General features: G+C 41.9%; 1 protein-coding gene across 1 annotated transcript in view; it reads right to left on the bottom strand.

Moving 5' to 3' along the window:
- Positions 1-8638, bottom strand: part of INO80C (INO80 complex subunit C) — a 237410-nt gene extending 228772 nt beyond the window's left edge. The window contains exon 1 of the mRNA XM_044065107.1: positions 8302-8638. Coding sequence (XP_043921042.1) covers positions 8302-8475 — 174 coding nt within the window. The 5' untranslated portion in view covers positions 8476-8638. The remainder of the gene's footprint in view (positions 1-8301) is intronic.
- Between the last annotated feature and the right edge of the window lie 4646 nt (positions 8639-13284).

Genomic DNA, 13284 nt, shown 5'->3' with positions numbered 1-13284 from the left:
CCAGACGGTGTTCCCGGGCTGCATCCTACATGAACTCCAAAAAGAGCTAAACCCAAACATAAAACTACTGTTCAATCTCAGCCTTACTACAGGATATGTACCCAAAGAGTGGCGTACAGCAACAGTGGTCCCTCTCCACAAAGGTTGTGCCTCAACGGATCCTGGAAACTATTGCCCCATAAGCCTGACTAGCTTGGTCTGCAAAGCTATGGAAAGGATCATCATGGACCTCATAAATAAAGATATTGGGAACCTACAGATACTGGATCCTACCCAGTTCGGCTTTGTTAAGGGCAGATCCTGCCTCTTAAACCTGGTTGATTTCTTTGAAACAGGCAACAAGGCCATTGACGAGGGGAAGGTGGTCCACACAGCCTACCTGGACCTCGCAAAAGCCTTCGATACAATACCCCACTTGGGCATTATAGATAAGCTCACCAGCTTAAATATAAAACCCTATGTCACTAGATGGGCTGCAAACTGGCTCAAGGACAGAACCCACATGGTTAGAATTGCTGGAGCCATGTCAGACTCCAAACCAGTTACAAGTGGCGTCCCACAAGGCTCAGTCCTGGGACCTCTCTTGTTCGGTATATATTTCTCGGAGGTACAGGCCAACACGGAAGGACTGTGGCTGACCAAGTTCGCAGATGACTGCAAACTGGGCACCATAATCGACTCTCCAGCCGACACAAGCATCCTCCAAAAGGGGCTCATAGAAACAGACAACTGGTGCCAGAGCCATGGCCTCAAGCTAAACGCCAAAAAATGTATAGTAATCCCCTTTGGCAAAAACAAAGTGCCCACAAATTGCCACATAGGTGGTAATCCATTAAGTACAGAAGAAGTAATTAGGGACCTGGGGACCCAAGTTGATAGCAATCTCTCATTTGACAACCACGTGGCCAAAGTTGTTAGAAAAACATTTTATATAGCCCACCTAATCATGAAGGGATTCACATCTAGATCAGGGGAGGTCATCGTGTCTCTTTACTCATCCCTCATCAGGCCCACAATTGAGTACAATGCCCCTTTTGGGATGTACCTTACCAGACACCTGCAGCAACTGGGAAGACCCCAAAAGTACCTCACCAAGAGGATCAAAGGGCTCAAACAGATGCCATACGCTGCCCGGTTAAAGAAACTCCAGCTCTACTCAGTGGCATACCGCCTGCTCAGAGGCGATCTGTGCCTGACGTATAAAGCCATGTCATACCCGGAATTAATGGACATGCTGCACCTCAGAAAATCCAAATCCCATCGAGCTACGCGCTCGAGAGACTTGAACCTCAGCACTGAAATAAATAGGACATGCTGGAGGGACAGATTCATAACCCAGAGGCTCCCTTCACTCTGGAATAAAATCCCAGTCCAGGTTAGGCAGAGTCCCTCATTGACTCTCTTCAAGAGGAATCTTGATGAGTGGATGGGAGATCGTAGGTTTACCCCGGGTATCACTTCTGTGTCACTGTTAGACAGAGGCACAGTATACTAACCTCGAAAAAGGGCATAGCAAAATTAATTTAAAATGGATGGCGAAAGCCAAACACACTCGGGCTAGGCTTATAAATGCCCTAGGGCAGATAGCCTAGTATGAACCTATGAACCTATAACCCACACAAACGGGCAAAATTTCTAACAGCACAGAAGACTAACTAATGACCCCTCTGGCCAATAAAATTACCACACTGAGTTATTTTGTGTATTTCCCATCTCAGATAGACCAGGCAAACAACTCCTGCCTCAAGATGAATAAACTCAGTCGTTCTAATGTAACAAAACACTGTACAGAAAAGACCCACAAGTGCAGTGCCACCACAAACCACTTAAACTATTAACTGTAAATCTCTTGCTGAATGCAATTTCAAGACAGTTATACAGCAGTAACAGTGCAAGGAAGATCATTTTTTTTCCTTCAGAAAACTCCACGTTTATGCAAAAAATGTTATTCTATTAACTTTCTATGTGATTAGAGTAATATTTACGAACTGTAATTTTTGCCTGTGCCAATACTACATAAGGTAACAAACTGAGAGCTATGTGCAAATATCTATACTTTTTGATAGACGCTTGTCACAAGCACATTTGCCCCTTTATGTACAGAAAGACTGTGTTCCAGTTACCAGATGCTATCACAAACTATATGACTAAAATTCTATTAAAAGTAAGAATGCATAGACACACACCACAACTTTAAATTTCTTACCTTATATGCAGCAAACCAAAGATGTGTGTCTGTGCATGTGTGTCAAAAACATTGGGCACTGTCTGAAAGTGTTGGTTATTTACATTTACACCTGAAGCATCACTTGTTTGATATATTATTAAAACAGTATATTGAAATTACTTTACACTGAACGGTAAAATATTACTAGAGCATTAATTATTAGCTAATGATACACACTAAGAAAAAACGGATCTATATGATGCTATCGAATGGACTAAATAGCAAATGCTATTTAGTCGATCCGATAGTGTCGAAATGGCAAAATAGTGAAGTCACGGAACATGGAATTTTTTCCCAGGGAAATAAGTTGGTGGGCCGTCTTCGGGACTTTGCCATTTCCTCCACTATGGTGCAATCTCAGAGTTGGTATATTTAAGTAGGGTTGATGTGGGGGGCACAGCCGTTTGTTCAATATTTTGTTGTTTCGATATTATCGGTACGATGAAATAGCATTCACTATTTACATTGTACGATAATATGATATAGATGCGAAAAAACTGCTACTGTAAAAGCCTAACATTTCTTAACGCCAAAAGACAATGAATGACCATAATAGTATATTTGCTTGCTGATAAGGATATGTTAAAAAATAAAAGCATCTACGTTTAAAAACATTGGCAACATTTCATTTAAACAGAGTTGTATCCAATAACTGGTGTACAATGACAGTTTAGAGAAACTGTTACAATTTAACAAGCCATATGATGGTCATTCAGAAGTACAGGATTACACTCTAGAAGAGACGAACAGCAGAGCTAACAGCATCTGTGCTAAATTAGTGAAAGCATTGTACGAACCACCAGAGTTCAAGGTAACCTCAGGTGATTAGATATGGGGTGGTAAATCCAGGAATACATTTAATTTAACAAAGTTCTTGCTACTATTTTTTATCCCTACATATCATTAAGCCATGGAGTAGAAATTGTTTTAGGGGGCACATTTTGCCTACCTGAAAAGAAACGATTTATGTCATCTTCAGGAGTTATAAAAAATATTGATGGTTTGAGACTAAAAATTGTGAACTTTGAAACAGTAAAAATCAACAAAACTGTTGTAAATGTAGGTTAGTCTATCCAAAATAACTGAGAATGTAAAAAACAAATGGAATGTAGACTTCCTGTTGAATAAAAAAGGAAAATGGTAGTGAATGGCATCGAGAAACCTACTCAAATGAGGATACTAAGGTGCAATTCCAAAACTGTTTTCGCTGAAAAACTTGAATTTGGTTTCACTATTTATTTACTTTAAAAGGGACAGAGACTACTACTTTTCAATTAAAAAAAAAAACTTTTTAATGCCAGAAATGAAGGAACAAATCCAAGCTTTTAATTTTAGCCCTTATGACAGTGAGCGAACAGAAGGTCTCTATTTAGACCACTACTGACTCTCACCTCACAGCAAGAGGTTCTCCGGTTCGATCCTCAGCTGGAGTGCCTTCTGTGCGGAGTCTGCATGTCCTCCCTCTGGTCATGTGGGTTTCCTCCGGGTGCTCCAGTTTCCTCCCACATCCCAAAGATATGCTATAGGTGGACTGGACACTCTAAATTGACCCTAGGCGTGCGTGTGTTTGCCTTCCGTGGAAGGTTGGGTGCCGGGCTGGCAACTCGACACCGCAAAACTCCACTGCCAACCATGACCGGACAGGTGATCCGCTGTGGCGACCCCTAACTGGGAAAAGACAAAAGAAGAAGACTGACTCTGTTCTAAACAACAGGGGTAACGATATTAGTAATGACTAAGAATGATGATGCACAATCTGCTGAAACTGGTTTAGATGCTTTTTCTGGTATATGTGGAACTGTTTAATTTGTGAAGGTATAACATATCCTGGACTACTGGGGATATGAATACTCAGAAGGCAAGGCACAGAGGGGAGCCTATGCAACATAGAAAAGAGGGACAGCAGTCACAATGGGTGCAACTTGAATAGCTGCAAATAAAAGTAACTCTAGTATACTTTGGTATTACAGATCAATAAAACAAGGCTCAGAAACAGATTCATTACTTAGCTCCTCCCTCAGCTGTGAAAAAGACTCTCCCTGCTGATAAAGCAATGTGATACCCTATCTTCCATCAAATGAGACCTGGACAATGGGAGATTGGCAAAATGGTTAAGCTGTTCACCTTACAGACACAAGGTACAGAGTTTGATTCTCACATGGCCTAATTGGCTAGGCTTAATATGGCCCATGAGGGCAGTTAGCCTAGTATTAATCAATGAACCTATGAATGGGTTTTTCATAAATTCACAGTGGGCTTGAATATCCTAATTCTCATTGAGATGGAAAGTACAGTATAGTCAGTGGTGGAAACCAGTAAGACATAATGGTGCTTTAGTCTTTCTGGTAGTTGAGGGCTTCTGACCATGTGATTTTCTTTGTTATGAACCTCTGAGGTCCTTTCAGCTGCTTGATTTGTCTGGTAATGCACACTTCAAAAGGGGTATTGTATTCTACAGCTGGTCCGATTAAGGCTGACAACAAGGGGACAATAACCTCTTTAGATCTGGATGATATTCCCTTGGTGATCAGCTGTAGACTTCCTGACAACTGTTGCTACATGATGATCAAAGGAAAAGGGATTATCAACCCAGGCTTCCAGTTCCCCAATGACATTTTCATTTAAGTGGGGTGGTTTTAAAATTCTACATTCTGTGGTGAGAGTTTGTCTGCCCAATGTGACAATATTGCATTTTTGCCATTTAATTTATGCCCATTTTCAAAACACCAGGCATTTATAAATTTAATTTTCTTCTGGAAGACTTCTATGTCAGAGGGGAACATGACAATGATTCCCAATTTGTAGTCAACTACAAACTTGGTTAGCCATTAGTCTCATGTTTCAGTCTGTAGGTCAGAGACATAGATACCACACAAAGGTGTCCCAGCACTGAGCCCTACAGGAAACCACTGGAAGTCTTCATGCTCTCTGACACTGCCCCGCCATTCGCACCATATGGGTTTTACCTTTTATCCACTTTGCTATTAATCCTTCCATGAAGGGATCTACTTGCAATGCATTTAGTTTATTAATTATGCTAACATTCATGATGGTGTCAAATGCCTTGGCTAGATCAAGGTAAGTTGCATGTATAAGGTGATGTTGTTATAACTAAATTTTGAGACTCTGTCAAAGAATTTGAGGAGATTTGTGGGCTTAAGAACTTTGAGTTCTGATATATTGGTTTCAAGGGGTTTAGAGTGTTTGAAAGAAAAATTACAGGTTTATGGTGTGAATTAATCAGACAGGGACTGGAGCTGTGCATGATAATGCTACATTTGTAAGTAGTAGATCAAGAAGCTTTTGTCTTCTAGTTGGGCTTGTAACAATCTGGTCTGCTGAATTTTTATTTATTAGGACTAAAACCTTCTCAGTATATCCTACATTGGAGATGTAGGTACTCTAGTTAATTGAAAGGTAATTAAAGTCTCCCAGGAAGATAGAGTTATAAAAAGTTCATCCGTGACATTTTGGAACCTAACATGAACATGTGGGGTCAAGGAAGGGGTCCTGTAGCAGGTGATAAACTGACAGCAGATTTTGTTCAATAACATCAACTTGTTGTGGATCTCTAGAAATCTGCCTAGAGGTGATACAGTCTCTGACAAATATAGGTACAACATTCCAGTTGCAACTTGCAAGGCATGGCAAGCATTACAGTGTGGAAGGAGTGATTTCTGGGCATTTAAAACAGGTTTCAGTGATTACATTTATATGGATGCCTTACAAATGCAGGAGTGCCTCGAGGTCAGGCAGCTTGTTGTTTAAACTACTATCACTGAGCAGAACCACTTTAATTTCATCCAGTTTTGCTACTGATGCATTTGCTATGCTGGAATATTCATTAACTGCACTTTGCCTATAAAGGGTATAATGTGGGCAGCAAATATTTTAGCCAGTATGTAGAAGCCTTTGAATGAGAGATGCAGACTATCTTTTGCAAAGCATGTAGGAGTGTAAAGCATCGTGTTACATGCACACACATACTGGATTCCCCTAGAATAACACCAATTATTTAACCAATTGCTTAAGCCAATCATGTTTTCTTTTTCTTTGTACCTAGGCAGTATTAGTGGAGAATGGGAGAATATTCTCAGTATCAGGGTGTCTTGTCTGCATTTATAACATGCACAGAAAGCTCAAAATCTCTCTCTCTCCATCTTCCTCAGGATTTTTTGCCCTAATCATTCATCCTCACATGCACAACTACCCTGTCAGAGTTATATCTGTATAGTGTAAAGGTCGTTCAGATGTTTAAAATCTTGGCACCTTAAAGAAAACTCACTGTCACCCAGACTTTTGTCTAGTTTAGTTGGTGAGGAATTTGTGTATCTCAATATGGAATGACTGATCATTAAAACATTTTTGTTTGTGGAGGGGTCTGGTGTACTGGAATTGAGAACTTTGTCACACAGTGACCCTTTGTTAAAAGAGTAGTTATTTGCTGAGATGTCCGATTTTAATTTTTGCTGAGACAGTCCATGTGGGTCTAGATGGTTATGTAAAGATTTCTTTATGGTGTCAGAATATAACATTACATTATGTGTCAGGGTTGGGTACTTGGTGTCTGATGTGTTAGTGCGATGCTCACAGTCTATGTTTTTTTTTTTAGACAGAGGCCTGCCTGTCACAAATATTTGCACCTCTCTCAACCAATTATTTCTGTTTAGTTAGGGTTTATTATCTCTGAACATAAAGCAGTTGCTACACTGTTTTAGGACATCTAAATACTATGATGCTAACATCAGAGAGAAAACATGTACACTGACCTTCCATACTAACGAGTGCAAAGTAAAACTGGGCTTATTTACAGAGAGCTGCAGAAAAAGAGATTGATGGTCAAGTAAAAAATATTTTTACTAATTAAGGGGTAGATGGCACAGTTACATATGTATGTATGTCTAATTAAATACGTAATTTGGGTACATATGCATATGTGATAAGCACAGCTATGGTAACTTGCAGAACTCTAGTGTTAAGCTATCTACAGCAGATGTGGATTATGGATTACATACAATACAGCACTACTACAGGCTGCTATGACCTACTTTTAAGGTGATAGCTGGATGTCTCTGCAAGTCATGCAGCTATGTTTAGCCTGCTGCACCTATATGTACCCAAGTCCCTAATTAACAATCACATATCTCTCGGATATACCTCATTATGAGAAACCTTACTCATTTGGGATCTTAAAAAGTTCATGTTCCTCAAAAGTCTCACATTGAAAGGGTCCGTCACACATTCAGTGTTAGCCATTTTTAACGGATATCCATGGTAAATAGAACTGAATCACATTATATCATTAATAGAATTATTCTGTAATTAATACCACATTTCAACCACCGTATGATGAGCTTAGTTCAATTTGCTAGTAAATGTACAACATTTTGCCCATTTATTCTAGATTATGAGAGGTGATGCTCCTTTTGGAGATTGAAGGTTGAGAGCCAGGACTGATCCTGGTGAGGTGTGTTATGTGAAGTTAAAACTGCCTGCGTCTATGGACTGCACTAAACTGCTGTTCCAAACAATAAACGGGGAAAAACCCAACCAATGAAAATGTGGCACGAGGGTAACTACTGTACTACAAGCTCTACATCTTGCAAAACTATCAGTTTTCTTTGACTTTGAAAAGTGACTAAAACAGAACACAAAAATACAGCAACCCTGATTAATCAACTTCTTACGCTTAAGGAATGACAGCAGAACTGAAACACTAAGAGACGTGCCCTACGTAATCCGTACACTGTGCGAGCTGCCACTATAATTTATCGCCAGTTTTAAAAGAAAAGACCAAGTCAACACAGTCTACACACCACGTAAAGCACAGATACAGAAACTATAACATCAGTTGACCATCACGTAAACGTTTGGACTAAAAAAAAAGCATGGAATACAAATTAAGAGAAGCAAATCGGTCAGTGTGTTATTACACACACACACGATATGACATGCATCCAACCCCCCCCCCCCCCCTTTTTTCGAAGGGGAACAGCAGGACCTCAAACTTCTTAAGTTAACACGCGCTACAAACTTAAGACTTGGTGTTTCATGGAGTGTGGGGGTATAACTACCTGCTGAGTTCCTACTTTCTTTTTCTTGTTTACTCCTCCAGAAGCGCCATTTGTGGGGCTTGCTGGCCTTTTCTTATTACGAACAACAGTTAGCGGCACTGCTGGTTTGGTAGACGACCCTGGCGCACTCACAGTCACTGGCACTAGCGCTTGTAACTGCACATTAGACTCCATTTTTTACTGCATTGGTTATTTTAACTATTACTAACAGTCACATTTCTACCGGGAACTAACAATTTAATCTAATCAGTACATCGGACGTCTTTTACGATCGCAAAATGTTCTTCTTCCGCTTTAGAAAGCGTACAGAGTAAAGGGAACGTCTGACTTTTTTGTGCTTGTTTTTCTGCTTTTGCGTGGATGCCCCCCGTGTAGATTTTTGTCTTTTTTTTGTCTGTTGCATTTGACGAATTCTGACAAATCGGTGAGAAGTGAAGTCCATAAGTAGTGACAGACGGTTGAACTTCAAACTTCACAGCCTTCAGCAACTTTATCCTAACGCAAAACATGTTATTCTATCAACTTTCTAGGTTTTGTATAAGGAATATTTAAAATCTCCCCATGATTTCGGGCCTTTCTTCTATTATGCTGGCTTTTTTTCTGAGTAGTTGCACAAAGAAGTTCGTTCTTTGCTACAAGTACTTAGCATCTTTGCCTGTGAAGGCTGAGGGTGTCTGTATGAAATTTGCCCAATTAAGGCTTAAATGAAATTTGCCCAATTAAGGCTTAAAAAGAAGTTATGTCTTAATAACCTTCCATCTGTGTTGTAGAGCTTTGTTCATTCATTACTGTTAGGACTTCGGTTCCGGGCGGCCTTTCCAAGCTCGCACCAGCCAAAAATTCTCAGCTAAGACCTACCCATAATGCCCCTCTCCTAGTTACCCCAGATCGAGTTTGCCTGACCCTATATAATAGACGTAGTAATAGAAAAATAGTAGAAGGCTCTGTCTAAGCAAATACCCTAACCAGGAGTTTGTAAAGTCCACCAGGAGTCCAGGCAGGGGGAAGGAGGGCAGGAAGTAATGAATGAACAAAGATCTAAAACACAGATGGAATGTTATGGTAAGACATAACTTCTTTATCTGATGTTGTAAATCTTTGTTCATTAATTATTATTAGGACCGAGTCCCCAGCTACTTGAGTCCTGGGTGACCCTAAGGAAGGATATTCCTGAACACCATAGAACCAAAAAAATGCTCATCCCCTGGAGGCCAAATCCAATTTGTAATGAGAGATAAAGGTATGAGGGCTTGCCCAAGTGGCTGCTGCATAGATATCATCCATAGAGGCTCTGGAATGAAATGCTACAGAAGTAGCTATAGATCTGGTAGAATGAGCCTTTATTCTGGAAGGTAAGGATAGCTTATTCTGTTGGTAGATAAAGGTAATGACGTTTCTAAGCCAGGGGGATAAAGTCACTTTGGAAACAGGTTTACCCAATCTGGGTCCTGCAAAGGCCACAAGCAGTCTCTTTTCCTGAAAAATTTAGACCTGTCCAAATAACAATGAAGCTGCCGATGCACATCAAGGGTGTACAAAAGGTACTCTCCTCTATTAGAATGCTGAGGGAAGAAAACTGGCAGGTCAATAGATTGGCTAATGGAAAATCCAGAAATGACCTTGGGCAAGAAAGAAGGGTCAGTACGAAGAGACACCCTATGCATGTGGAAGATCAAGTAAGGTCTCTTGAATCTCAAGGCCTGCAGCTCAGATACTCTTTTCAGTGAGGTAAGTGCTACTAGAAGTAAGGTTTTCTATGACAAAAATTTTAACTCACATGAATCAAAGGGCTTGAAAGGAGGACCTGTGAGAGATTGAAGTACCAAAGTCAAGTCCCAGGGTTCTAAGGGAGGCTTGACCAGAGGTTTAACTTGTAATACTCCTTTCAGAAATGGCTTGCATAGGCGGTGTGACATAATCGAAGAATTATCATTGTACAGTGATCGTCGATGCTGAGGCTTCTGCATGTAAAAGAGTAGTCAAGTATTGTAGGATCTTTTGAATAGGCATAGAGAAAGGGTCTAAGTTCTGATATTTGGCCCAAATAGAGAACCTAGTCCATTAACTAGAATAAACTTTCCTGGTGGAAGGTTTGTGTGAAGCCAGAAGAATTTCACGAACAATAGATGGGATGTCAGGCAGCCTGGCAATCATTGGAAGTGGAGGAACCAAGCTGTAAGCTTGAGACTGTGGAGGTTCGGATGAATCAGTCCCTGAGGATGAGATAACAGGTCTTTATAATGATCCAGATCCACAGGCTGTGAATTAGATGAGGCCATAGAAACGGGAACCAGACTTGACGGGACCAGTAAGGGGCAATGAGGATCACTTTGCTTCTCAACGTCTGAGCTTTCTGGATAAATTTTGGAATGAGGGGAAACGGGAAAGGCATACAGAAGACCCAGGGGCCAATCATGCATTAGGTCATCCCTCGGGGATTCCCCCTGAGGAGGGATCAGGGCAAAGTAGCTTCTGCATTTGTAGTTTAGGGGGGAAGCAAATAGATTGCAGCAAGGCTTGCCCCAGCGTTGGAAGATCCGATCCACTGTTACAGTTGAGGGACCACTCGTGAGGCATCAGGATGTTCCTGCTCAGATTGTCCACAATAAGGTTGGAACTCCCGGGAATGTGCGTTGCAATAAGAAAGCGGTTGGAAGTTATCGCCTAGTGCTAAATCCTCATGGCTTCCCAACACAGGGGGGTAAGACCTGGTTCCACCTTGCTTGTTGATATACCAGGCAACTGACATGTTGTCTGACTGAATTGCAGTGGTCCCAGAGGGTAGGGATGCATGAAACACTTGCAATGCTAAGAGAACTGCCCTCAGTTCCAGGACATTTATGTGAATATTGGCCTCCATGGGGGACCAGGAGCCTTGGACCGTCTTTCCCTGGAAATGCCCCTCCCACCCTAACAGGGAAGTGTCCATGGTCACCATAGCCATGGGCTGGGGAAGACAGAACAGTCGACACCAAAGATTCGTTTGTGGCTTCATCCACCATAGCATTTCTTCCTTGCAACGGTTTGTAAGACGTATCATGTGGTCGAGTGGGTGAGTTAGAAACGACCATTGTGCGGAAAGGAGCCACTGCAGGATTCTCATGTGCAGCCTCGCCAATGGCACTAATGTAATGGCAGCCACCATAGAGCCTAAGAGTTGCAATACAAGATGTGCTGGTACATAGGTCTGAAGAAGAAGGTCTTGGATTTGGTGTCTTATTTTCGAAAGCCTGTGAGGGGGGAGAGAAGCTTGACAGGATGTTGTCGAAGACCGCTTCAATAAATCCCAGTGTCTTCATTGGGGACATTTGAGATTTGTCCTTGTTGATTGTAATCCCCAAGCAGAGAGCGAGACCTTGAGTGTAAAAGAGGCTGCGGACTAGGAGATTCCTGGTCGGAGCATTAAGGAACCAATCGTCTAGATACGGAAACATCTGGAATCCTTGTAATCGAAGATGAGCTACCACAATTGCCATACATTTGGTGAACACTCGAGGCTGTCGAAAGACTGAATGGCAGTGCCCTGAACTGGTAGTGATTGGCTCCCAGCCAGAAGCGGAGAAACCTCCAGGAGCGATGATCCATCTTTATGTGGTAGTAAGCATCCTGGAGGTCTATAGAGCACATCCAGTTGTCCCTCTCAAGGAAGGGAAGAATGGACTGTACCATGACCATCTGGAATTTTTGAAGTTTGATAAATTTGTTCAATAGGCTGAGATCCAGGATTGGTCTCCAGCCCCCTGTCTTTTTTGGCACTAAAAAGAACCTCAAGTAAAACCCGGATCATCTCTGGTCTGGTGGGATTGGTTAGATGACTCTTTTTCGTAGCAGCTTTTCTATTTCTAAGGCTGCTAATTCTCTCTGATTAGGTGGTACATTGGGGATTCATTTGACGGGTCTGGGAATTAAATCAAATAATATTTGATACCCTCTGGATATTATTCTCTGCACCCAAACATCGGTAGAAATAAGATGCTAGGCTGATGGGTGCAGAGAAAAACGACCCCCGACTGCTTCCAGAGGAAAGCAATCAGGCTGCTACTCAGGAGCGCTGGTAGGGTCTGCTGAAGAAAGAATCTCTAGTGCCCTGGTTATGTGGACACCCTCTACCCCAAAAGGGGCGTCTTCCATATGAGTTGCCCCTCTTCCCCGAGGGAATTGTTCACCACGAGTGTCACGAAAAGATCCTTGGGATTTCTTGAACCACATTTTTCCTCCCTTCTGGTTCCTGGAGTAGGACCTCTGGGGGTTGGAAAAGAATATACCCACAGCAGACAAGGTTCTTCCGTCTTTCTCACTAAGTGCAAGTGTGTCTCGTACTTTGGGTCCAAAAAGTGCAGATTTGTCAACAGGTGCATTAACGTAGGAAGATTTAAAGGGGTCTGCGAAGTCACACAACCGCATCCAAGCATTACATCTCATGACAATGCCTGATGCGGCAGCTCGAGCTGCCCTCTCGGTGGTGTGAGATATCAAATGCATTGAGGAGTTTGAGATGGATTCAAGGGTAGCTAGCTGCGAGGCGACAGTGTCACGCACCTCATCAGGCAGTACCCCCACCAAATAGGAGGACATTTTGAAAATTGGGTCTCTTTGGAGGCGAGTAAAGTGTACATTTTCTTCTTAGCTTTGAGAGAGATGGCTAGCACGTCTGATTAGGAACGCGGCAAACAAGATCTGGAGTAACTAGGAGAGGGGCATTATGGGTAGGTCTTAGCTGAGAATTTTTGGCTGGAGCGAGCTTGGAAACAGCCGTATTGGTTCCGAGGATGGAACCGAAGTCCTAATAGTAATTAATGAACAAAGATTTACAAGACCACATCGATGTGTACGTTTTTGCGTGTTAGTGTTAAGTGCTAAGCATAAGGAGTAGGAAAAGGGAGGAGGAAGAAGTTTCCTTGGATTAAAAGTGCAGTTTATTTTTTTATTTTTCCGTGCCTGCGTTTGCGCTCGGGCATGGCAAAGACAGCTGAACCTATATTT

This window comes from Protopterus annectens, chromosome 3.part0 (genome assembly GCF_019279795.1).
Source record: "Protopterus annectens isolate FY-2018-M chromosome 3.part0, PAN1.0, whole genome shotgun sequence".
NCBI lineage: Eukaryota > Metazoa > Chordata > Ceratodontiformes > Protopteridae > Protopterus > Protopterus annectens.
This window is presented reverse-complemented; position numbering and strand designations above follow the sequence as displayed.